This window comes from Elephas maximus, chromosome 1, assembly GCF_024166365.1.
Source record: "Elephas maximus indicus isolate mEleMax1 chromosome 1, mEleMax1 primary haplotype, whole genome shotgun sequence".
Taxonomy (NCBI): Eukaryota; Metazoa; Chordata; class Mammalia; order Proboscidea; family Elephantidae; genus Elephas; species Elephas maximus.
The window spans coordinates 22,512,947-22,537,553 of record NC_064819.1 but is presented as its reverse complement, the minus strand read 5'-3'; the positions used below and the strand labels follow the sequence as shown (position 1 = coordinate 22,537,553).

At 41.6% G+C, this 24,607-nt stretch overlaps 1 protein-coding gene across 3 annotated transcripts in view; it reads right to left on the bottom strand.

Moving 5' to 3' along the window:
• FGF12 (fibroblast growth factor 12) overlaps positions 1-24,607 on the bottom strand; it is a 605,554-nt gene that overhangs the window by 387,133 nt on the left and 193,814 nt on the right. Inside the window, exon 1 of one of the 3 annotated variants that reach the window (XM_049880293.1) lies at positions 16,434-16,985. The exons of the other annotated variants lie outside the window; for them this stretch is intronic. Within the exon in view, the coding sequence (XP_049736250.1) occupies positions 16,434-16,524 (91 nt within the window). The 5' untranslated portion in view covers positions 16,525-16,985. Of the gene's footprint in view, positions 1-16,433; positions 16,986-24,607 lie in introns of those variants that run through there. 3 annotated transcript variants of the gene reach the window in all.

The window sequence follows — 24,607 nt, the reverse complement described above, 5'->3', positions numbered from 1 at the left end:
GTGGCTGGTGGATTCGAATTGCCAGTCTTTCGGTTAGCAGGTGAGCTCTTAACCACTGCAACATAAATTTAAACAACATAAAATTGAGTGGGGAAAAAAAGATTCAGGGAGATAAGTGCAGTTCAATACCATGTATATAAATTGAATAAACACTCCAAGCAATATCATATATTAGATATATTAAGAATATATGTACATGGACTGGAAGGATACACACTAAGTTCATCACAGCTGTTACATCTGAGGGGAAATGACTCTGGAATGGGTCTGGGGAAGAGCTCTAAGTGGTTTTAATTCAATCAGTAATGTTTGACTTCATTATTTCAAAAACTCTCACATAAACCTCGTATAAAGTTAATTCATTCATTCTAAGCGGTAGGTGTACCAGTGTCTGTTCTCTGAAATTCTCTGACCATTTCTAAACTTTAACCTTAAAAAAAAAAAGAAAACTACATATATTTTATCTCTTATTCCTCCTTGTGTCCTCCCAATGCCAATGCCATGAACACTATTTCCAGTTGAGGTCATAGAATCTCTAAGTTTTGCATTTGGGAAAACAAAATCATAATGACTCATCCATGGCCAGTGAGTGTCTCCGCCTAACACTGACTACAACTAGGATATTTCCAGAAGAGAGCGATGAAAACAAGTCAGCAACCAATTTACTCAACTAGTATTTGAACTGAACACATGCAAACAATCACAGCAGCCAACAGCAATTATCAGAGGAGATCATCCGAAAACAAAAATGTTTGGAAGATTATATCTCTACTCCAGTCATAGCAATCTCATCTAGGATAATGTCAATGCTGACTAAGAAAGGCACACTATATATCTCTACTCCAGTCATAGCAATCTCATCTAGGATAACGTCAATGCTGACTAAGAAAGGCACACTATAAACACCATTAATTCCTTATATTAGCATTAGCCGTGCTCACAAATTATTTCCTTTATCAAAGCACGAGATCTTAGAACGGGATTCCGCAGCCTTATTGCTTGGCACATAGTGGGAATCTCAGTAAATGCTACTTAAATAAACACATAAATGAAGCCATGTTCCATAACCTTAAATATTCAAATCTTCAAGCAATAAGGTACCTAACAAGGCTAAATCTTAAAAAAAATCTTATAACTAGACACCATTTTGAGGGTTAGTAATTTTTGCTCACGAGGGAGACCCTAGGTGGCATAGTGGTTAAGAGCTATGGCTGCTAACAAAAAGGTCGGCAGTCCAAATCCACCAGGCACTCCTTGGAAACCCTATGGGGCAGTTCTACTCTGTCCTACAGGGTCTCTATGAGTTAGAATTGACTCGATGGCTATGGGTTTGATTTTTTTTGGGAGGGAGACCCTGAATGGTGCAAATGATGAAGCACTCACCTGAATTCCTGAGTAGATCTGTTTCCAGGGATCTCTGCCTTGAAAACTCTATGGAGCACTGTTTTACTCTACACACATAGGGTCACCTATGAGTTTGAATCTACTCAAAGGCAAAAAGGGATTTTTTGTGTGTGTGTGTAATTTTTGCTCCCTAGGGTAGAAATTGGAATTTCTCTTTACCATAGTAATTTCTTTGTTTTGAGACAAGCCTTTCTAATCATACAAACACAAGTCAATTTCCTATTGTCTATTTTTGGAAGTCCCTCTCCCCGCCATCATTGAAGCAGATGTTTCAGTCTGAGATGTTAAGTATTTTGATTAGTAATTTAAATTTGATATATTTGGAGCAGAACCCCCCCTCCCCAATTTAGGCTGTCCTGCTCTGAGTCAGAATAGACTGGACAGCAACGGGTTTGATTTTGGTTTTTTGCTCTGGTGGCGCAATCGTTAAGAGCTCGGCTGCTAACCAAAAGGTGGGCAGTTGGAATCCACCAGGCCCTCTTGGAAACCCTATGGGGCAGTTCTACTCTGTCCTATAAGGTGATAATGAGTCAGAATCAACTCAATAGCAACAGGTTTGGTTCGGGTTTTGGATATTTGAAAATCCTTATTTATTCTTACAAGATGGATCTTATTTGCCCCAAGAGTTTGTGAGAACAGTTTGTACCAAGAAGTGTGCGCCAGATAATCTCCTTTATATACATTCAGAAAGAAAGACGGTGGGAAAGGGCCAGTGCTATCTGGACTGATGTCTTAGTGTTCCTCATCTGGTATTATTTAAAATTGAATAGCCCAGGTGTTTTAGAATGTTCTGATGGCTACTGTGATTGCTCTTTCTGGATCACCAGGGGCCAGGTCAGATCCTTTGGTGAGGGTGTTTCTCCTAGAGGACAAGGATGTATTCCTGCCTTAAGAAAATGAATGAACCCTGGAATGGGAGAACAAGAATAAACTCATCCTCTCTGTGGAACTGGGAGGAGTAGTCTAATCCCTAGGGGCACACATGGAATACCCATTATTCAGAGACAGCTAGCTAGCGGTGCAACCTAGCAACAGGCCAGAGATCAAAGAGTGACTGTTAGAAGACTCCCTAGGGAAGATCATGCCCTGCAGACTGGATTCTAGGAGTGGTGATAGCTAATATCTGGTTTTAGGTTTCCATTTTCTCCAATATTATACACTACTGCTTTCCTCAGAAATTCAGTAACTTACTGTAAAGACCTACAGGCTGGTTTTCCTTAAGACTGAAAGAAGAGATTGGCAAAACTCTTACGTCTCAGTGGTTCATAATGAAGAAGGCTGGTGGTGATGACAAACACCAGGGCAGACTTACGGAATGTGTAAATACTGTTCAGAATTTCCTAGAAATTGCTTGGTAAAGGAAACACAGCAAAGGAATGGAAAATCAGCAATCTCCCGAATGAGCCCAGCAGTCAAGACTTGACAAGGAAAATGACTTTTGTTTTTAGTCCCAGCCCGATGAGGTCAGGAATTTTGTAGTTACCCTGATTCTACAAAGTCAAAATCTAATCTGACTTTGAGTTGCCTCCTTCCTCGATCCTCTAAATAATCTACCAACACTACGGGGGGTCGAAAATTCAGCATCAGGGACTATTAAGAATAAACCTAATGCTATGGTACTTAATTCCAAAAATTCCATTACTGAAAATCACTTAAAAGAGCATCACCCAAATTAACCATACAAGACAAATTACTCCCCAATACCATCTTACGTTTGTTTTTTATCAATGACACCAAATCCAGTCTTTTTCTTAATTCTGTGGATATTATGGTGATCATTAATTTCATGGAAATAAGCAGAAATCTTCTCATATGAATTTGGCTTGATCCAGGCTCCTATCACTTTTTACCAAGATAAAGTCCTGTCTTAAACAATGAGAAAAAGCTAAGCATACAGATAAAATTTAAATATATGTAGATTTTTAGTAACGGTGAACTTTTGTATAAGCATAAATTAAGAGAAAGAGTAAATTAGGATAAATTACACACAAACTGCATGTATTTAGTATTTTATGACATCGGGAGGGATGAAGAACGGGAAAAAAAGGATCAGAAAATGCCAAGTACTTAACAATGTGCCCAGGACTTCACAGGCAAAGAACTCCACAGACTTTGTTACATTTAATCCTCAGAACAGTCTTAGAAACAAAGCACTATCGTTAAGCCCTATTTCACATCTGATGCACAGGGAGACCAAGGAACTAGCATAGAGTACTCAGCCAGTGAGTGCCAGAGCCAGGATATAAATCCCTGTTCTTTATCTCTGTCATGGATTGAATTGTGTCCCCCAAAAATATGTGTACCAATTTGGCTAGGCCATTGATTCCCAGTATTGTGTGATTGTCCACCATTTTGTCACCTGATGTGATTTTCCTATGTGTTGTAAATCCTACCTCTATGATGTTAACGAGGCGGGATTAGAGGCAGTTATGTTAAAGAGGCAGGACTCAATCTACAAGACTGGACTGTGTCTTGAGCCAATCTCTTTTGGGATACAAAAAAGAGAAGCCAGCAGAGAGACAGGGGGACCTCATACCATCAAGAAAGCAGCGCTGGGAGCATAGCACATTCTTTGGACCTGGGGTCCCTGCACAGAGAAGCTCCTAGTCCAGAGGAAGACTAATGACCAGGACTTTCCTCCAAAGCCAAAAGAGAAGGCCCTCCCCTGGAGCTGACGCCCTAACCTCGGACTTCTAGCCTACTGGTCTATGAGAGAATAAACTTCTGTTTGTTAAAGCCACCCACTTGTGGTATTTCTGTTTCAGCAGCACGAGATAACTAAGACAGTCTCCAAAGCCTTTCTTCAACCTCTATGGACTCTGCCTCAATGTATTCCAAATGTCTGTCCTCTGACAACTGGCCAGTGGCCTTGGGGCCTTAACCAAGCAGTACACTTTATTAAGTTTTTAACTCCTGGATTTCAACATAGTGTATCTGAGATAGGGAAGAAAAAGGGACTGAGCCCCTAGGCAAGGAATCCTGCAACACCTGCAACTTGCAACTTACAAAAATTATGCGCTTGGCTAATGACACAAAACCCCCCATCCTGGCCATGTGGGATAAGGAAAGAACAAACAATGTACTGCCTTGTAAGATGTTTTTTCAGAACGACTGACCTGATCTGTTCCTGGACCATGTACAGATATCCGCAAGGTGACTGACAGATGACCTCCACCTGATGCATGTACCCGCGACCTGAATCGAACTGGGGGGGGGGGACTGTGCAGGTGCGAAACCCCATAATAAGTCCTGCCACCAGTCCCAGGAGCCTCTGCCACGGGTTCCATCTTGGATTGCAGATGCAAGTGCAACCTAATTTAGTATACACTGCCATTCTGAGAAGGACCCACCCCTTGAAAGAAACCTACTAAATATTCATTACTCTATTATCCTTGCCAAACCCATATAAACCCCAGAGAAACCTTTGTTCAGGGGAACAGAGGCTAGCATTGCCTGGTCCCTCTCTACTCCCAGCTTGCAAGCCTTTACTCTCTGCCACTAATAAAGCTTTGTTTATTCTTGTTCAGTAGAAGGTCATTCTTGGTTAGTAGAAGGCAAGAACTTAGGCAGGGCTTGGTGCGGAGCTGGGAAGCCTTGCCCTGGAACATATCTAATCTTTACTCTTAACCTTGAACTCTTATCCAAGTAGCAATGACCTGACTGCAGCAGGCTCTTCCATTCTTCTACCATATCAAACTCAGTGTGTCAATAAGACAGCAAAAACTTTGCATTAAATCAGCTCTCTCTCGAGGCTTCTGTCATTGTTATCACTCCCAAAATGTTTCACTTATTGTTACTCGTTTTTCTCCAACATCGATGTTCTCTGAATCCCCCAAATCCTTCTTGCCAGTACGATTCATTTGGCATTCAATTAATAATTTATGGTATTCTAACTGTTCCTAAATAATTGCATCTAAAATTCTAATTATCTTGCAAACATCACTATTTGCGATTTTCTTCTGCTCTCCACTTCTTTTCTCATCAGCTAAAGATCCTTCTGAGGTCTCTAGGTGGTGCAAATGGTTTGTGCTCAACTATTAACCTAAAGGTTGGTGGGTCAAAGCCAATCTGCTTCCATAAAATTATAGCCAAGAAAGCCCTATGGGGCAGTTCTACTCTGTAACAAATGCAATTGCCATGAGTTGGAATCGGCTGCCTCTCTCTACTCTCAACTATAGGACCTAAATGGAAACCCTGGTGGCACAGTGGTTAGGAGCTCCAGCTGCTAACCAAATGGTCGGCAGTTTGAATCTACCAGGAGTTCCTTGGAAACCCTATGGGGCAGTTTTACTCTGTCCTATAGGGTTGCTATGAGTTGGAATCAACTGGACGGCAACGCGTTATAGAACCTAAATAACTTATGGTACAAAAGAAGGGTAGCAATTTCAGGGACTTTCTTTGTACAATATTTGTGTCTTATATCTTCTACCAACAGCATAATATCCCTTCTACAAACATGAGAGAGAAGGAACACCATGTCAAAGAGCAGCAGCTAGCGTTTTGTGCTCCTGACAGGTGGTGGGTACTGTGCTAAATGTCAGACACCACAGTGAAAAAAAAAAAAAGTCATTGTCCTTTCAAGGAACCTTATGGGGCAGTTCTATTCTGTCCTATAGGGTCGCTATGAGTCAGAATCAACTCGATGGCAACAGGTTTGGTTTTTTGTTTTTATCATCTCTGAAGTTCACTACACACAAAGATTTCTATACAAAAATTTTCATCAGAATAACTTTTAAAGACACAGAAAAATAGATGTGATCTAAATATCCAACAAGAATGAGCAGACTGATAATTATAGCAAAGACATGATGTTATTCTATAAAGTAACGTAAAATCACATTTAGGAGAATATTTTCTAAAATGCTATAATCATTAGTATTTTTCAATACAGACAAGTAAAACAATAAATAAATAAATAAATAATGGCTCACAATTTCTCACCCAGCTAAACACTGATTTATATTTACATAAATATAAATAAAGTCAATCATGTACAAACCATTAGAAAAGATATAGAAATGCCCAAAACTGAAAAGAGAAAGCCTTCTTCCCCTCTAACCCAAAAATATCTCTCTCCAAGTAACCACTGTTAACAGCTTCTTGTAATTCCTTCCAGGAAAAAAAAAAAAAAAATTCCAAATATTTCAATACTTGTATCTATTTCCATGTTTAGAATACTGTTTAAACCCACAGGAAAACAGATAAACAAAAAGTATATGTTGCATGATAATTTCTGTTAATAAAAATTCCTACACTCAGAAGAAGGGAATATATCGTGGTTATGATTTTATAAGCAATTTCCTCATTCTGCAGAGATTTTATATTTTAAAAGTTTTGGGCTCTGAACGAACCTGAAATATATATCATTAGTTTTTTTTTAATTATTAAAGAAACACATTTCAAAAAATTCAAATAATACAGATATATGTAAAAAAAAAAAGCAAGTCTTCCATCTCTGACATCAAACTCCCTAAAGGTAACTACCGCTAATGATTTTCAATGCATTTAACCAAAGATATACACACACACTCACATACATAAACACACAGATTTAGATACATTAAATTTTTTTTTTTTAATTTTCAGGAGAAATTGAATACATGTACATAGACACATAAATCTTCACCTGGACAAGCCTTAGCTTCCTAACCCATAATTTAGAACTAAAAGGAGGGATCCTGTCCTGCCTATCACACAGTGAGGCTTACAAGCCAAAAGGCCCAAAGTAGTGATTGATATGCTCCATTCTCCATACTGTGGCAGTTTTAGAAAATGCAATATCAGTCTTTCATTCTGCTTCACCACTTCCAGGCTCTCTCCACGTTGCCTGTGAATATAGGATTGGCACAGGGCTGGCACAGTCCACTGCTACCCAAAATTTCTCATCTCAATTAATCTTCTGGCCTCTCAGCCATTACTTCCAGTCAACGAGTTATCCACAGAGAGTGCTCGAAGGGCTGGGGATAAGGGCATCATCACTACCATGTTGAGAATGCCTTCATAAAGACCAACTATGCTACCTACTTGCAAGTTCCTCAGTGCCAAGGTCAGACACTGAACCAACATGGTGATTCACTGGTTCTCAAGTTCCTCCAAGTTAAGCGAATAATTAGTACCGTAGAGAATGATCCAGCTAGCACCAACCCCCTCCCCTCAAAAAGGAGATTCGTTTTGTGCCACTAAGTTTTATTTAAAGACCATGCAATTCGCATCCCAGCTGGCTTCATTGAAGCAACAACGTGGCAATCAGTGACACCAACTGCAATGCTATCGTTTCTATAAACAGTAATGAGTGGAGGGGGTAGGATGGTACTAGAAGCTTATGTATAAACAAGAAAGATCATTTCAGCAAGAGAGATGGTCTTGGCACATTCACAGTATCTTTCTGAGTGGTACCCTGGGAAATGCAAATGCCCTGTATTTAATGGCCTTACAAGAAATATTCAGACATGCCATTCACAACGTTAAGCACTGAAAATAACATGGCATGAAAATAGCAATTGTATACTCTAAGTTGGACAAAGAAAAGAGCCTCATTGTTTTAAGATATTCCATGGAAAGTGAGAGAACAGAACTATATGTATCTCCCGGATGTCCATTTATAACTCTAGTACTAGAGAACAGAATCTGCCCCTTTCTTAGACACTGATGTGTGACAGCTGGCTGTGAATAAATGCACTTATGTTGAAGTAGGGGTAGAGGACAGAACAGGGACAACTAAGCAGGATATCTAACTATGGCCTGAACTGAGTTGGAGGGTATTTGCTTTTGTAAAACAAATGCCTTTTATATCTGCATCTTATTCAAACACATTTGTCCAGTAAAATATTCAGAGATACTTCTCCTTTCCATTAGGGCTCCCTATCTGCCCCACCCCAGCACTAGCTTTCGAAGTGTTAAATGCCTTTGAAACTCAGGGTAATTACCATAAATCCTAAAAAAACCAAACCAGTTGCCATGGAATCCATTCCAACTCATGGCAAACCCATGTGTTGCAGGGTAGAACTGAGTTCCGTAACGTTCTCTTGGCTGCAATCTTTACAGAAGTAAATCACCAGGCCTTTCTTCTGTGGCACTGCTGGGTGGGTTAGAACTGCCTACCCTCTAGTTAGTAGCCGAGAGCAAACCATTTGTGTCACCCAGGGACCTGTTCCTTCCTTGGGGTGATTCTTACCATACATCCTTAAACGAGGTAAAGGTTTGTTAAACAAACTGAGGTTCCCAAGCACTTCATTTACGGCATGTTGTCTTGCATTATACCTATCTATCTATCTATCTATCTGCCTACCTGTCTATCTATCTATCTGTCTGTCTGTGTCTATCTATCTACACATCTCCCTACTGGTCTCCAGAGCCTAACTCAGAACGTAGCATGCAAGTGGTCCTCAATGAGTGTTGGTTGAATTGAAACATGGTGACCGTAATACCAGAGACATGTTTAACATTCTACCCGCAGATGGAGAAGAGGAGAAAGAAAGAAGGGTTGCCAACTGTGGAAGCTAGCTTGCATTATGCATGTATCCTAGGCTTCAGAAAAAGTCTAGCTTCCCTCTTCTCTTCTACTGCACTTAACAGAGTCAGGCAAATGGCTTGGCAATCCATGACCCAGATGAGGACATTCAGCCTGCGTCCTTCATCATAAAGCACTGCACAGGTTGGCTTCCCGTGCATGTGGCTCGTCGTCTACAAACTGGAAGAGGGAAAATAAATGATGTTTGTTTGCATTTTCCTTTGTCTTGCAAAACTGCAGTAGTGCTGAGAGCTGCCACATTGCCAGCGCTTTTCAGGCAATGTTGCCAATTCCTCTTTTCCTAGATTTACTTATGGGCATCAAAAGGTAATTTCTACATTTCAGGCTAAGTGGAAAGGCGCAAATGAGTCCTTAAGGGCTTTGCAATGAAATTACAACTTGCAAAGAGTAATCTCAAAACTCTCAGAAAACATCATTACGTCTTTGGGAAAGAAGTAACTATCATTTAAGAAACAATGTGGCAGCTAGGCTCAGGACAGACACTGGTTTACTAGAAGGGCAATGACAGAATCTTATACTTAGTAAGCAAAACTAATGATTAAAAGGCTAGGAAAGGAAAACTGATATATTTGTCATTCACTACAGGTGATATCATGGAGAAATTGAAGTATTCTGGCTGGAAGGGACCTTCGATGTACCTAAAAACCTTCCATTAAATTCTATTATTTTATAGTTTAAACACAGAAGAAAATATTCTTTGATGGTTACAGGGTGGGGAGGGAGGGAAAGGGGTATTCACTAAATAGATGGTAGAAAAGAACTATTTTAGATGAAGGGAAAGACAACACACAATACAGGAGAGGTCAGCACAACTGGACTAAGCAAAAGCAAAGAAGTTTCCTGAATACAACCAAACGCTTCAAAGGCCAGAGTAGCAGGGGAATGGGTCTGGGGACCATGGTTTCCAGGGACATCTAGGTCAATTGGCAAAACAAAATGTATTAAGAAAACAGTCTGCATCCCACTTTGGTGAGTGGTGTCTGGGGCCTTAAACACTAGCAAGCGGCCATCTAAGATGCATCAGTTGGTCTCAACTATCTGGAGGAAAGGAGAATGAAGAACACCAAAGACACAAGATAATTATGAGCCCAAGAGACAGAAAGGCACGCATAAACCAGAGACTACATTAGACTGAGACCAGAAGAACTAGATGGTGCCCAGCTATAACCGATGAGTGCCATGACAGGGAACACAAGAGAGAATCCCTGATGGACCAGAAGAACAGTGGGATGCAGATCTCAAATTCCTGTAAAAAGACCAGACTTAATCGTCTGACTGAGACTAGAAGGACCCTGGAGGTCATGGTTCCTGGACCTTCTGTTAGCCCAAGACAGGAACCATTCCCAGAGCCCACTCTTCCAACAGGGATTGGACTGGACTATAAGAAAGAAAATGATACTGGTAAGAAGTGAGTTTCTTAGTTCAAGTAGACACATGATACTATGTGGGCAGCTCCTGTTTGGAGATGAGAAGGCAGAGGTGGACAGGAGTCAGCTGAATGGACATGGGGAATACAGGGTGGAGAGGAGGAGTGCGCTCTCTCAGTAGGGGGAAAGCAACTAGGAGTACTAAGCAAGGTGTATATAAGTTTTTGTATGAGAGACTGACTTGATTTTTAAACTTTCACTTAAAGCACAATTAAAAAAAAAACTATTCATAAAAAAAATATTATTTGAAAATGCACTGCCTCACCAATACCAATCAGGATAGGCCAAGTAACAAACTACCTTAGAAATGTAAGTTACTTACAAAAAGAAGTTTTTAACTTTTCATTTGTGCTAAATGTCCATCGTGGGTTACTTACTGGGACCCTGTTCATTAGAGACACTCAGGGACACAGGTTGATGGAGCAGCCACTACCTCGAACATCATCAGAAGAGCCGGAGGTGAACAGTGCTGTGGCTCTAAAAACTTCCACAAGGAAGTCTGATGTGTCACTTCTGCAAACATGTCCTTTAGTAATGCAAGTCATATGGCCACATCTAACTTCCAGGGCAGGATCCCTGGGTGGTGCAAACGACTAAGCGCATGGCTACTAAGCAAAAGGTTGGTGGTTCAAACCACCCAGAGACACTTCAGAAGAAAGGCCTGGCAACCTGCTTCCTAAAGCTAACAGGTATGAAAACCCTATTAAATGCAATTCTATTCTTTAACATCTGGGGTCGCCATGAGTCAGAATCAACTCAGAAGCAACGGGTTTAGGTTTTTTGTGTTAACTTCAAGAGAATGGGGTAGTATCACCCTACCATGTGCCCAGAGGGACAGCTCGAAATATTAGGTGAGAAGTGGTAATGATGACTACATTTGCACACAGTAGGCACTTAGCAAATTGCTTTTTGAAAGTACTACAAGAAAGAGAGAATGCACAAATAATACAATACCTCCTTGAATTTGTTGACGTTAGCACTGAAAAGATCCTGTAAAAGAATGACATCTTTTTAAAATGAAAGGTATGAGAAAGTATGGACATTTTATATGCTGTATAACTTACATACGTTTTTTGTCATTGCAGCCTCTTTGAAATAGTGAAGAATTTTCAGCTCATGACATAAAAATCAGGTCAAAGGAAGATTCTATGACAAAGATAATTACCATGATTAAATCATCGATTACACTTTAATAAAATTTTCCCAGATTGGATAATTGAAGGAAGTTGCACACTGAAAAATCACCCTTATTTCAAAATAAAATTAGAAACCCTGGTGGCATAGTGGTTAAGGGCTATGGCTGCTAAACAAAAAGTCGGCAGTCCGAATCCACCAGGTGCTTCTTGGAAACTCTATGGGACAGTTCTACTCTGTCCTCCTATAGGGTCGCTATGAGTCAGAATTTACTCGATGGCAATAGGTTTTCTTATTTCAAAATTAAAACAATGTGAACAACTTGAATACCTGGCTTTAAAAGGTGGATTGTGTCATTCATTTTTTAGATTTGGTGATTTCTAAAGATCAAATTTAAAATATCCTCAATTTAGAAATACTTTCTCTTCATTTGTTCCAATTCTAGAAGGCATCTGCTGCCTAAATCTTAGAAGAAAAAATAAAGAGATTAAAGGACTCTATTGATACTTATAAGGTAGAACAGACTGGGAAACGACTATATAACGCTGTCTTCGTAGAAGGTTCTTTTCTAGAAAATGAGCCTTACAAGCAATAACCACTTGACAATCAACCAATCATCATTTCTTGGATCACTTGACTGGCTAGTAGGGTACGTAAAGCCTAAACCCCTTAGATAAACAAGTGACTGATGCAACCTGATATAAGGGGCAGCTTTAATTTAGGTACCAGTGGTAGACATGAAAGTGTGTGACTGGGTTTTACATGTGTTTCTATAGGACAGGTGGGTTATTTTTACCTGGAATTTCTCAATTCCACATCAGGACCACTTGATAATGTGATTGTTTAGCTCAGTCCCTAGACATTTAATAACCCTCCATGCTGTCAGTCTGAATAGCCCTTCATTGACTGAATATGGCAAAGGAGTCACGGCTGTACCCTCCTCTAGGGGTTTTCTGGAATAGCCTAAATGACAAGACAAGCACATTGCCTACACTCCCTGTGTGCCAACATGCTTGTGTGTGCGAGTGTCCACACACATGTGCACACACACAATTACTACTATTGCAGGGATGGAGGGGGGCGGTGGTGGGTCAGTGATAGAATTCTCATCTTCCATGCAGGAGGCCTGGGTTCAACTCCCAGCCAGTGCACCTCTGGGGCCAACTGAATGCCAGCTAATAACAAAAACATCGTAGGGATCTACTACAAAAAGTGCTGCCCTCCTCTACTGGGTTGAGAGACTTAACCTTTCTCCAGAGCCTGGCTGTAGGACAGGAATCCCTCTTCTGTAACTTATGAATGGCCTTTCCTGCTGAAGTGATGAGAAACCCCTAACCTTAATAGCCTGCTTTGATGGACAGCTTCCACTGTCCCTGCAACTAGATCTTGAGAGAAGCAGGAGCAGGCATTAGAGCTGTTGTTTTAATTGGCGCTATTCTGTGAACTTTTTTTTTTTCTTTATTCTGTGAACTTACGTTTCTTCACAAAGGGCCCATCTCTTAGAGAAAAATGAGCCTGCTTTACTCTCCCTTTGAACTAAAACCTTAGCCTTTTACCAGATTAGCAGAAGTGCGAATATACCCTGAGCAGGACTGTTTAGAATTTCAAACTTCTAATCTGTCTTTTAGTGGATGGGCTCCTACATGCTAAACACAAACAAACAAAAACATTTCAAGAAATGGAAGACTCATAAGAGACTGAATTTAGCCTTGAACAATCCACTTAGCCTTATTCAAACTTGTCTTCCACTTGCTAGCTCATGCTATCTCCACCCTACTGAAGTAGAAAGGGTTTAATAACTAATATCATGGATAAACGAGGCAAGACATTAATATTTGATAATGCAGAGGAAAGTCAGGAACCATAAAATATTTTAACTCTACTAAGAAACTCAAAAGTTAACAATGGTTATTTTGGACTGTCTTAGCCCCATTTATTTAACAGACCCTGGTGGCATAGTGGTTAAGAACTATGGATGCTAACCAAAAGGTCGGCAGTTCAAATCCACCAGGTACTCTTTGGAAACCCCATGGGGGCAGTTCTACTTTGTTTTATAGGGTTGCTATGCATTGGAATCAACTTGATGGCAATGGTTTCTTTTTTTAAATAAAATATTGAAATGTTTACAATTCCAAAAATTCAGCAATCCATTAGGAGAATCTCTCAACCTATTGTAACAAATTATGTCATTTCCCTCCTTAGGCCCTCACTTCCTTTCTCTGTAAAATAATGGTGAATAAGTAGGTGGCATAGAATTCTGTTGACACTGCCCAAAGTATTATTGTATGCCTCTCTGGGTAAGTTAGGAAAAAAAAAGATTAGGATGGTAGATTACAGCTCCATTTTTATAGATTTGCCCTGTGAAAATTTTCTGATGTCTTTACCCCAATTTGGAGCCCTGATGGCACAGTAGTTAAGAGCTGGGCTGCTAACCAAAAGGTCGGCAATTTGAATCCACCAGCTGCTTCTTGGAAACACTACAAGGCAGTTCTACTCTGTCCTATAGGGTTGATATGGATGACAATGGTTTGTTTGTTTGTTTGTTTGTTTTTTAACCCCATTTTGTATGTGTACAGTTACACAGCAATATTACATGCAGAATTGCGGTGAGGTCTTGCTAATGGTGAAAGTCACATGAAATAAATAACTTTAAAATACTACATAATAATAATATCTAAAATACACTGAGCATGTCCTACTTGATAGGCTCAGAGTTCTTAGAGCAGTGCCTGGAACACAGGAAGAGTTCAATAATCTTTAAATAAAACCAATAATCTTTAGCTACTATTAACTCATTTAATCTTTATAGCAACCTATGAGGGAGTACTAGCATTTAGAATTTCCATTTATGGACAAACTGAGGAACAGCAAGGTCACATAAGTTACCCAAGATCATAAGCTAGTAAGAGCCACAATTCAAACAAAGACAATCTTTCAATAACTTGATATATTACCTCTGTGGAAAGGGTGGGGAAGTCGTCTTTGTCTCTACTAGTTGGGACTCTCTCGTTTACTCTAGAGTAATGGTTCCCTCAAATATCTCCTCCATGAAGTAAAAATATGTGTATAAATAAAATGTAACCATTTTCATAGAGTCAAATGTTAAGTCAAGGATGAAGTCAGATAGAGGAACCAGGTTACAGCTATCGTTATTTCCACTTTTTCAGATGAAATTACTTACTTTCACAGATTTTTTTTGTGTCTCTGTTGAGATCATCTCATGACTAGGTCTACTGACTCTAAGTCCCATGGTCTTGGAACAATTTATGTTGTCCCATTACTCAGACTGTCTCTTCTTTTTGGATCTGTTGCTATTTGGAAAACTGACTCTGCCTGTAAATTGAACACCTTACTTACTTTTACATGAAAAAGTGTTTTGTCTTTATTCCACATCATGCATGCCTTAGAATTTTCTGTATCTAGGAAACATGTATCTAAGTTAACGTCTAGTCACATTTTACTTCACGTGGGCCAGGAAAGTTGAAACGATATTAACCAACCTCTCTCCTGGTTTCCTGAAATATGTATTATGGAAACAGAAAACTACAACATAAAGCCTCTTATTTTAGAGTGTACTGGAATGACACTTTTTTCACTTTCAAATATAGTGGCAAAAAAAAAAACAACAGAATGTCTAAATGATCTTCTGACTTGAACAGAAGTAAAAACATGAGATCTCTTTGCTGATGTCAGTTTTAAAGTGCATGTTCTCATATTTCACACATAGTCAAATTACCTAATTGTTCTTTAATAGTTTTCTTTTTTTAAGAGTGGTGCATAACCAGAAAGGCCAAGTTTTAGACAGGATGAAGGAAACCTATATATATTCTAATCCTTCCAAATATAATTTACAGAGCTCCAGAGCAGAGTGAAAATAGGTACAAAACCCAATGAATCAGATCCCCCAGAATAACATAAGCACTTCTAAACACAAAATCTATGATAACGCTGTTAAATTTCAGGAAATTAAAGTCATTTGGATTTTAAGGGCAAAAAAAAAAAAAAAAAGATTTTTTTTAAGACTTGTTTAGACGTTGTAGGGCACCTCCCCTCATTTCTCCCACTCTAGCCTCATTTTGTAAAGGGAAAACCAAATGACACAGAAACCAGATTACCAGTTGTAAGATTAATAGACCTAATCATCCTAAAAGGAACTTACACCTTAAAAAAAAAAATTAGAGTGGACAATATTAAAAATGTGGTGAAACAGCACACCATTTGCAAAGCTTCAGTAGAAAAGAATCACGGGCTTTTTTTTTTTTAATTAAAAATTTTCAGGATTTTTCTCAATCCCGCAGGTCATTCCAAACAGTCTTGACTTCCTTTCTCCCTCCCCCCAACCCCCGCGCCCACCCCGTGTCTTTCCTGAGGGATCCAGTGAGGTAAGCACAGGGCTAACTGGGAGTCTCCGGTTTCAGCACCTAGGACAGAAATCGCTTGATGCCTAGGGCCCAATGCACCCTCTGAAGACAGCCACCTGTCTACTTTTCAGACAAAGCAAGAAAAGGCAAAGATACCTGCCTCGCCAGCCACCTGTTTAAAAGTCCCCTCTCCAGTCGAACGCACCTGCAACTTCTTAGAGGAGACACGGAACAACTCCGAGTCGCACGCCGCCCTCGCAAATCACAAGCAAAGAGCCGCGAGCAAGTGCGAAAGCAGGTCGCTTTAAGCACCCCTGGAAAAGAGACCCGCGGGTTCCAGTTCAGGCGGTTGGTGAGAGGTAACGCGTTCTATAAAGCGGTGATGACTTAAGGGATAAAAAAAAAAAAAAAGACAGAACCGGTGACAGGGCCATTATCTCTCCCCAGTAAGGAAACGCCCTCCTTTCACCCCATCCAGGGCAGAATAAAGGAGCGGAGGGAGGCAGAAAGGGGGGCCGAGAGGAGGGGAGGGAAGCAATGCTGTGTTTGAAAGCAGGGGAAAGACCATTTTCTCACCACTTAGGCTGTTGCTGGACCTCAGGCTCCTTCCACAGAGACACTGCAGCATATGCACTCCTTTCTTCAGAGAAAGCTCAAGAATCTTCATGGAGAAGCGCGTGTTTGGGGTTCGTCAACTCCCCGCCCCACCTCCACTAATTGTCCAACCAAAAGGCGGCTTCCCTGGGGCATCGGGGGGCAGAGGCCATGGCGCGCGCGTCCCAGGTGGACAGCAGTTCGCGCACCTAGCCGGCCGGACCTGGGGCTGCGCGCAACCAGCTGGGAGGAAGCGCTGCGCGCCGGGGGCGCAGCCACACCCCAGTGGGCTCGACCGTGACACTTTGGGACTTTCCGAAGGAGGCGGCTTGTCTGAGGGCGGGAGGGTGAGGGGACAGGCTAGGCGGAGGACGTCACCTCCTTCCAGGTGCCGGCGCCAGGAGGGACCAGGGCAGGGGTCCGGCTCTCGGCGGTGGGAGGCGGGCCCTGGGCGCCCGTTCGCCTCAGTGCCCCGGCCGTCTAAGGCCACTGGGCGCGGACAGGGGTTCCATGGGGCCAGGGCAGCGCGCGGAACAAGCCCGGAAGGCAGCGCTCCCGTGGGCGGCGCGCTGGCCGAGGGCGACTCCGGCGTGGGAATCCGGCGGAAGGGGAGCGCCCGCAGGAAGGGTTGGACCCTGGAGGCTGCGGAGCGTCAGAAGCGACTCCGGGGAACTGGGGCGGGGGTGGGGAGGCGGGGGGTGTGGAATCAAGGAAGCTCCCGGGAGCGGGTGAGAAGGGTGAGAACGAAGGTGTGCCCAGGCATGGACAGAGCGACGGTGTGGGAGCCTGGCCACCTGGATTTTCTGGTCAGGGCTCTGTGACCTTGGATAAGTCCCTTACACTCTGGGCGTCTCTTTCCCTCCCTCTAAATTAAGGTAGGGAAGAGGGTGTGGAATGAAGAATTGGCAGCTTCGTGGTTATTTGTCCCGGTGCCTTCCCGTCTCCTGGAAAAGCTTAGCACAGGTGCAGTAGGCAGGCAGGTGCAGCGGGAAGGGATGCCAAAAAGAAACGCGAGAGGGAGAGGCAGGTGTACTGGCAAATCAGGAAGGACAGCGCTGTACGTTGGCGTGCGTATTCTGGAAGGCTCTGCTGCCAGCCGCCCCCAAAGATGTCCAGTGGGCTTTCCTGTGGGTTTGAAGTCCTCAATTTCCCCCCCAGCAACCCCTTTAGCTCTGTTTTTGTTGCGATTCTCTGAGGCCATAAATACCCTGTTGGAAGTGCTTTGGAAGAGGCATACAGGTATGTCGGGATCCAGGGCAAGAAGAGACCTTCGAAGGCACTCAGCAATGCAGCAAGTGGCTGAGAGTACAGACTCTGGAGACAAGCGGCCAAGTTCGAATATCTACAAGCTGTGTGACCTTTAACTTACTACTTCTCTGTGCATCAGTTTCCTCGCCTCTAAGAAAAGAGCACCTGCCTTGCACATCCCTTCTTGAGGGTTAAGAAAACACTTGGTATACAAATGCTATACTAGTGTTAGCAATGGAGCCTTGGTGGCGCAGCGGTTTAGAGCTCAGCTGCCAGGCAAAAGGTCGGCATTTCTAATACACCAGCTGCTCCTTGGAAACCCTATGGGGCATTTCTACTCTGTTCTATAGAGTCAATATAAATCAGAACCTACTCCTAGGGCAACAAGTTTGGTTTTGGTTTTCCATCTGTAGAGTTTTGGATCACTTTCACTTTCCAATGAATGCCAGGTTCCATGCCAGTGTCTGCAATTCTGCTTGCACAGTCCACATGATGGAGAACTCACTACCTCCCCAGGTAGTCCGTTGCACAAAACCTATCAGAAGCTTTACCCTGATATCAAAGCCCAAACTGACTAACCCATTGTTACTGAATCGGTAATACTGATCAAGTCCCAAAGGTTGCCCAGTACTAGCTGGTTAGCTCTTGCCTGAAAGAGAATAAAAATGGTTGTCATCACCCTTTTTTCTGGGCTTAAACATTCTGAGTTCTTTGAACTTTCCTAAAGGTCGAAGCTCAAGGTTGAAGTTGCCTGTAGAAATACACTTTCAGAAGTCTCTTCCTTTTTCCTCTCAAAGATGGTAAAAGAAAGCCAGGAATATCTAGAGGGCCTCTTGAGCCCACAACTGCCACCGGCTCCATAACTTCTTAGCTACGTTCAGAACTGAGCTGCAGACAACATCATTTGAGGTGGTTCCAAGACTCAGAGAGATAAGTCCAGCCTTCCCTTCCATTCACCTCTTAGTCCCATTGTTTAGTGGGGTCACCAAAGCTGTGTGGGCTCCAAGGTCATTGAAGATCTTGCCACCACACTGTCATTACTGGGAAGGTTCAAAGGCTTCAGGGCAGCCCAAGCCATGGCCTTCTTCTTTCCAATCTCTGCAGAAATTAGTGAGAAACTTGGCTCATCTGGGTATTCTACCCATAGAAATTCCCCAATGGGGGAGAGACAATTAGCAAAAGGAAAACATCTAAAAATAGCCCTTCCTGCTGCAGCAGAAGGCAAAGAGCTTTCCGGTAGCACTCTTCTGCTCTGGAGCCTAATGCTTAGAGCTATTTCTTTACTTTGAGAGAGTAGCAAAGGAATAAGATGAGGCCCTGGTTCCCCTCCTCCAGCGGACCTGAGGAGAGTGAGTGGGTGCAAGTGTGATTTTAAAACACACATGGCCTTGTGAACCTCAAGTTTCATTCACAACGTGTCCCCTGCCTACCTGGCGTGGCTGTTGCAAGAATCCAATGAGGTAAAGTATGTGAAAGTGCTTTGAAGATTCTAATTATCTTTGCAAGACAAGGTATTATTATTAAGTAACTTCCCTAGGTTCTGGGTTCTCCTTAATAGTCTCACACAGTGGCTTTATTATTTGGTATATATATGTTGGAGCCCTGGTGGCATAGTGGCTAAGAGCTTGGCTGCTAACCAAAAGGTCAGCAGCTCGAATCCACCAGCCACTCCTTGGAAATCCTATGGGGCAGTTCTATCCTGTCCTATAGGGTCACTATGAGTTGGAACCAACCCGATGGCACCTAACAACAACAAAATATTCCAGCTCATAGCTGATCCTATAGGACAGATGAGAACTGCCCCATAGGGTTTCCAAGGAGCGGCTGGTGGATTCAAACTCCCAGCCTTTTGGTTAGCAGCCATAGCTCTTAACCACTGTGCCACCAGGGCTCCATTATTTGGTATAGGAAGTGTTTAAGTTAGAATCTTCTTACTTCACAAGGGTATTGTGAACTCTTAAAAGACAGGGCAGGAAAGCCAACCCAGCCACACTAAAAATTCAAATGGCCTGCTCTCTTGTTTAAATGCCTCTCACAGTGATTCTTCTGGCCAGGTGTATTCATCTCAGAGAAAATGGATCACGGTGGTACTTGAAAAGACAGACAGGGATTACCTACGCAGGTATTTTTGTTATTGCACTTGCAGATGAGTTCAGATTAAACCGGAGAGAGCACATAACATTTTAATGCAAAATATTTTCTGACTATATATTATGTTATGGACATTTGCTCAAAGTGGTAGAAGAGGAAATTGATCATCTGGAATTTCATTACTTAGACCTAGTTTAAAAAATATATAAAGGTTTTATACCTATCAGGACTCTGATATACATGCTTTTTAAAGCAACTCCTCATATCATTTTTACCCAGTGTTCCACAATTACAGTACAGCTTTCCTAAAGCATCTTGGCTGGTTCTTAAGGAAAACACATTTTTACATGTACTGTAACATCCAAAAGCAAGACAAAATAAAACAAACAAAAATAGGGTACTGCGGAAGTACAATGGATTGGAGGAAAGTGGGATATTTTAGTTTGACCAAAAACCTTCAAATTTTCTAAATTCTGTGTATCATTCTGTAAGCCCAAATTCCACTTTCACTGGCAATCATTTTTAATTTTAAACTGAAGATACATTATGGTCTTAATTACCAAAATTTTCATTATTCTATCAGTCTCTAATGAAGGGTTTTCCAGTTAACCATTCTTTCTGTTCCCTAGTTGACTTAAAGACCTTGGATCAACCACTAGTGCCAGTGTGCTTTCAAAATAAAATAATTTAGTGCTTTCTCAGAGGGATTGTGAAGTCTAGTGCTCTAGTTTTAATGATTTTGTTTAAATTCTTAGTACTTCAGTTTTTCCTTTTTTAAAGGAGTTACTGTCATGGGTTGAATTATGTGCCCACTCCCCCCCCCCAAAAAAAATGTGTGTATCCATTTGGCTGGGCCATGATTCCCAGTATTGTGTGGTTGTCCTCCATTTTGTGATTGTAATTTTATGTTAAAGAGGATTAGGGTGGGATTGTGACACCCTTACTAAGGTCACATCCCTAATCCAATGTAAAGGGAGTTTCCCTGGGGGTGTGGCCTGCAAGCAGAGAGTTGGGGACCTCATACCACCAAGAAAGCAATGCCGGGAGCCGAGCGTGTCCTTTGGGCCCGGGATCCTTGCACAGAAAAGCTCCTAGTCCAGGGAAAGATTGATGAGAAGGCCGACAGAGACAGAAAGACTTCCCCTGGAGCTGATGCCCTGAATTTGGATTTTTAGCCTACTTTACTGTGAGGAAATAAACTTCTCTTTGTTAAAGCCATCCACTTGTGGTATTTCTGTTACAGCAGCGCTAGATGACTAAGACACTTACTTACTCATAGTTTGTAGGGATTAATCACTGTATGAGGTGTTTTTTTAGGTGACGACTTATCGGTTTTCTTTTCATATTAAACATGGGAATCTGTTGACTCTTGGCATCAGCTGTGCAATTAATCAGTGCATTTATCTTCATGGAAGCCTAATGAGGATTTTAATGCCAAAATGTCTGATGGAAATCAACTCTATTTTCACAAAGAAACCAAAGCAACATACAAACTTGTTGTAGTAGTTGCTGTCTAATTGATTCTGGCAATCCCTGGTTAAGCAGTTGACTACTAGCTGGAAGGTCGGTGGTTCGAACTCACCCCAAGGTGCCTCAGAAGGCAGGCCTGGTGATCTGCTTCTGAAAGATCACAGCCTTGAAAACCCTATGGAGCAGTTCTGCTCCGCACACACCTTGTCACCACAAACATATAAACGAAAAGATCAGAATCAGTATATCTAACATCATACCTTTGTTCTAAGTAAAAAAAAAAAACAAACCCAATGCCATCGAGTCGATTCCAACTCATAGCAACCCTATAGGACAGAGTAGAACTGCCCCATAGAGTTTCCAAGGAGCACCTTGTGGATTTGAACTGCCAACCTTTTGGTCAGCAGCCATAGCACTTAACCACTACGCCACCAGGGTTTCCACCTTTGTTCTAGGTACTTGTATATTCCATTGACTCTGCAAGGGTACAGACCATGCCTGTATGTCAGTGTCTCTTGTCTTAAAAATACCTTCAAATCCAAGTTTGATAGGCAACAGTTCCAAATGAGTGGTCCCACCTAGTCTCCTATCACCAGAACACTTCTCTAACCCTCACGATCCCACACATTCTTTAAGGCCTACCACAAATTCCACAGCACTCTAAATGAGAAATCTTCCTGAGGTCTCTCACTCCTCTCCGAATTAAAAACCAGTCAGAACTTCCTTTAAGTATATATAGCACACTGTGGTTTCCCTGGAAGCCCTGGTGGTGTATTGGTTAAATGCTACAGCTGCCAACCAAGAGGTCAGCAGTTCAAGTCTGCCAGAAGCTCCTCAGAAATTCGTTGGGTGCAGTTCTACTCTGTCCTTTAGGGTCGCTATGAGTTGGAATCGACTTGACAGCAGTGGTTTTTTTTGGAAGTTTCTCTGTCATGGGATTTATTTCCTCTCAAAAGGATTATAAGCTCCTTTACCTACCAACTTAGTTGCCCATTTCTTTCATTTTTGTATATTTTAGTACCTAAGCATGTAATAAATACATTTATTCAAGTAAATATATTATATTACAATTTGTGTGATACAGAACACAAAGAACACTGAGACCTTTATGTTTATAAATTCATGGACTCTTTCTGGAAAGGTACACAAGAACCTGCTGTCAGTCGTAATCTCAGAGATGTGGACTATGGAGCTGAAGTCAGGGGAGAGAGAGAGACTTCCTTCTGACTGCATTCCATTTTGTATGTTTAAAACTTTGTACAGATGTATATATTACATCTTCAAAATAGAGAATACATTTAAAACAAAACTAAATATATAAATTTTGTTTTGGTTTAAAAACTATGTTACTAAGCCTGATGAAAATACAAAAATTCAGGAAGAGAGAAGGCAGTACACCAGCACAAGAAATGTCATTTCTAAGCCTCTAACAAGATAAGTTGTTGATGGCCTGAGAAGCAGAAGGCTTAAGTGAGAATTGTACCTAGTCAGTGCCTAATGAAAGAATGTTGGTATCAAAAAAGCATTTAACTATCAATAAGCCTTACCTTCTAAGATGAAGGGGGTGTATGAAATAAAAGGTAAGAAAATTCCTAAGTGCCTTAAATCTGAAATATTATTCTTACCCCGTCTGCCAATTTGCTGTACTGTGTTGGCTTGTGCAATGCCATGATGCTGGAAGCAATACCACTGGTATTTCAAATACCTGCAGGGTCACTCATGGTGGACAGGTTTTAGTGGCACTTCTAGACTAAGGTAAAGTTCTGGCGATCTGTTTCCAAAAATTAGCCACGAAACCCCTATGTATCGCTACTGAACACTGTCTGACGTGATCCTGGAAGACGAGCCCTCTAGGTTGGAAAGCAACATGCTGGGACATCAAGAGGATGGTGCAGGACAGAGCAGTATTTTATTCTGTTAGATGTGGGATTATCATGAGTCACAGCCAACTCGACAGCCATGAAAAGTAACAACTCTTATTTTAACTTTAAATTATGTACTCATGTATTAAAACCAAAAACCAAAATCTGTTGCCCTCAAGTTGATTCCAACTCATAGAGACCATATAGGACAGAATAGAACTGCCCCATTGAGTTTCTAAGGAGCTCCTGCTGGATTTGAACCGTCGACCTTTTGGTTAGCAGCTGTAGCACTTAACCACTATGCCACCAGGGTTTCCCATGTATTAAAGTGAAGCCTTAAATTTAGATGACATCGAGAAAAATAGTTACTACTATATAATTAAAATAGCCTGTGTTTGATTCTGCCATGCCGCATGTATTCCAGCAAATGTGTTAGAGATACCAAAACAGTGATAAAGTCCCCTCACTAACCCCGACCCCTTTTAGCTTTCACATTTTCAATCCTCTCCAAATAACAACCTTGTTAAATGTTATTATATGTTACTAAGTCCATCTCACTGTTTAGAGGGGATGAGAAAGAACAGATAGCTATACAAATCATGTTGATATGGGTAGAGAAGTATGAAAAGCATCACGAGAACGTAGAGAAGGGGAAAAATTATGCTTGCCCAGGAGGGATGAAAAGAATGGACAACACACCAAAATAGTGAAATTTGTTGAGAGGTAAGTCCTTCCAAAACATAGGCAGGAAAAGGAAGTTTATATACGAAATGGCTTCATTCAGTGTTTCAAGGAATAAAATTTCAACAGAAAGTCAAACCAGGCATGGCACGTATTACCTAGCTCCACCCTTTAACAGGAAAGAAGACAAAGGGCAGGGACAGGTGACTTCCCTAAAGTTCCATGGCTCCCAGTGGCAGAGCTATGAATCCATAACTCAGGACACAAGCTCCCAGGGCAATATGTTTATAAGACACTTTGCTGTGGCCTCTGGTTTTGATAGCATCAGAATCAAACTTATTTGATCAAATGCATAGAAATGATTCCAGGACATTTCCCCTTTCTCTGGAAATTATTTGCTTACCAGAAGCAAAGTTCAGCCATTCATTTAAAGATCTGACAACAATAAAAATGAGACTTGCCTTTACACTGAGCTACGAGGTTTTTACTGGTGTCATTTCTCAAAATAGGGGCATGTGAGAGTGTCTTAGTTTAGGGCTTGGGCTAACTCTCATTATGGGAAGCTTTGAACTGATCTGATACAAGTGCTCACGGACCTAGGGTTGTGGGGGTGGGGCAGAGGATGAGAGAAAGTGAGAACTAGTGACATTAATTACAGTAATATTGAAGATTTGATGGCGATGTAATTTGGAGAGTGATTTTTTTTTAGCCCCTTTTAAGGTGATCAGCAGCTAGCTAAGAGGTTAGTGGTTGAACCCATCCAGGGGTTCTGTGGGAGAAAGACCTGGCAATCTGTTTCCATAA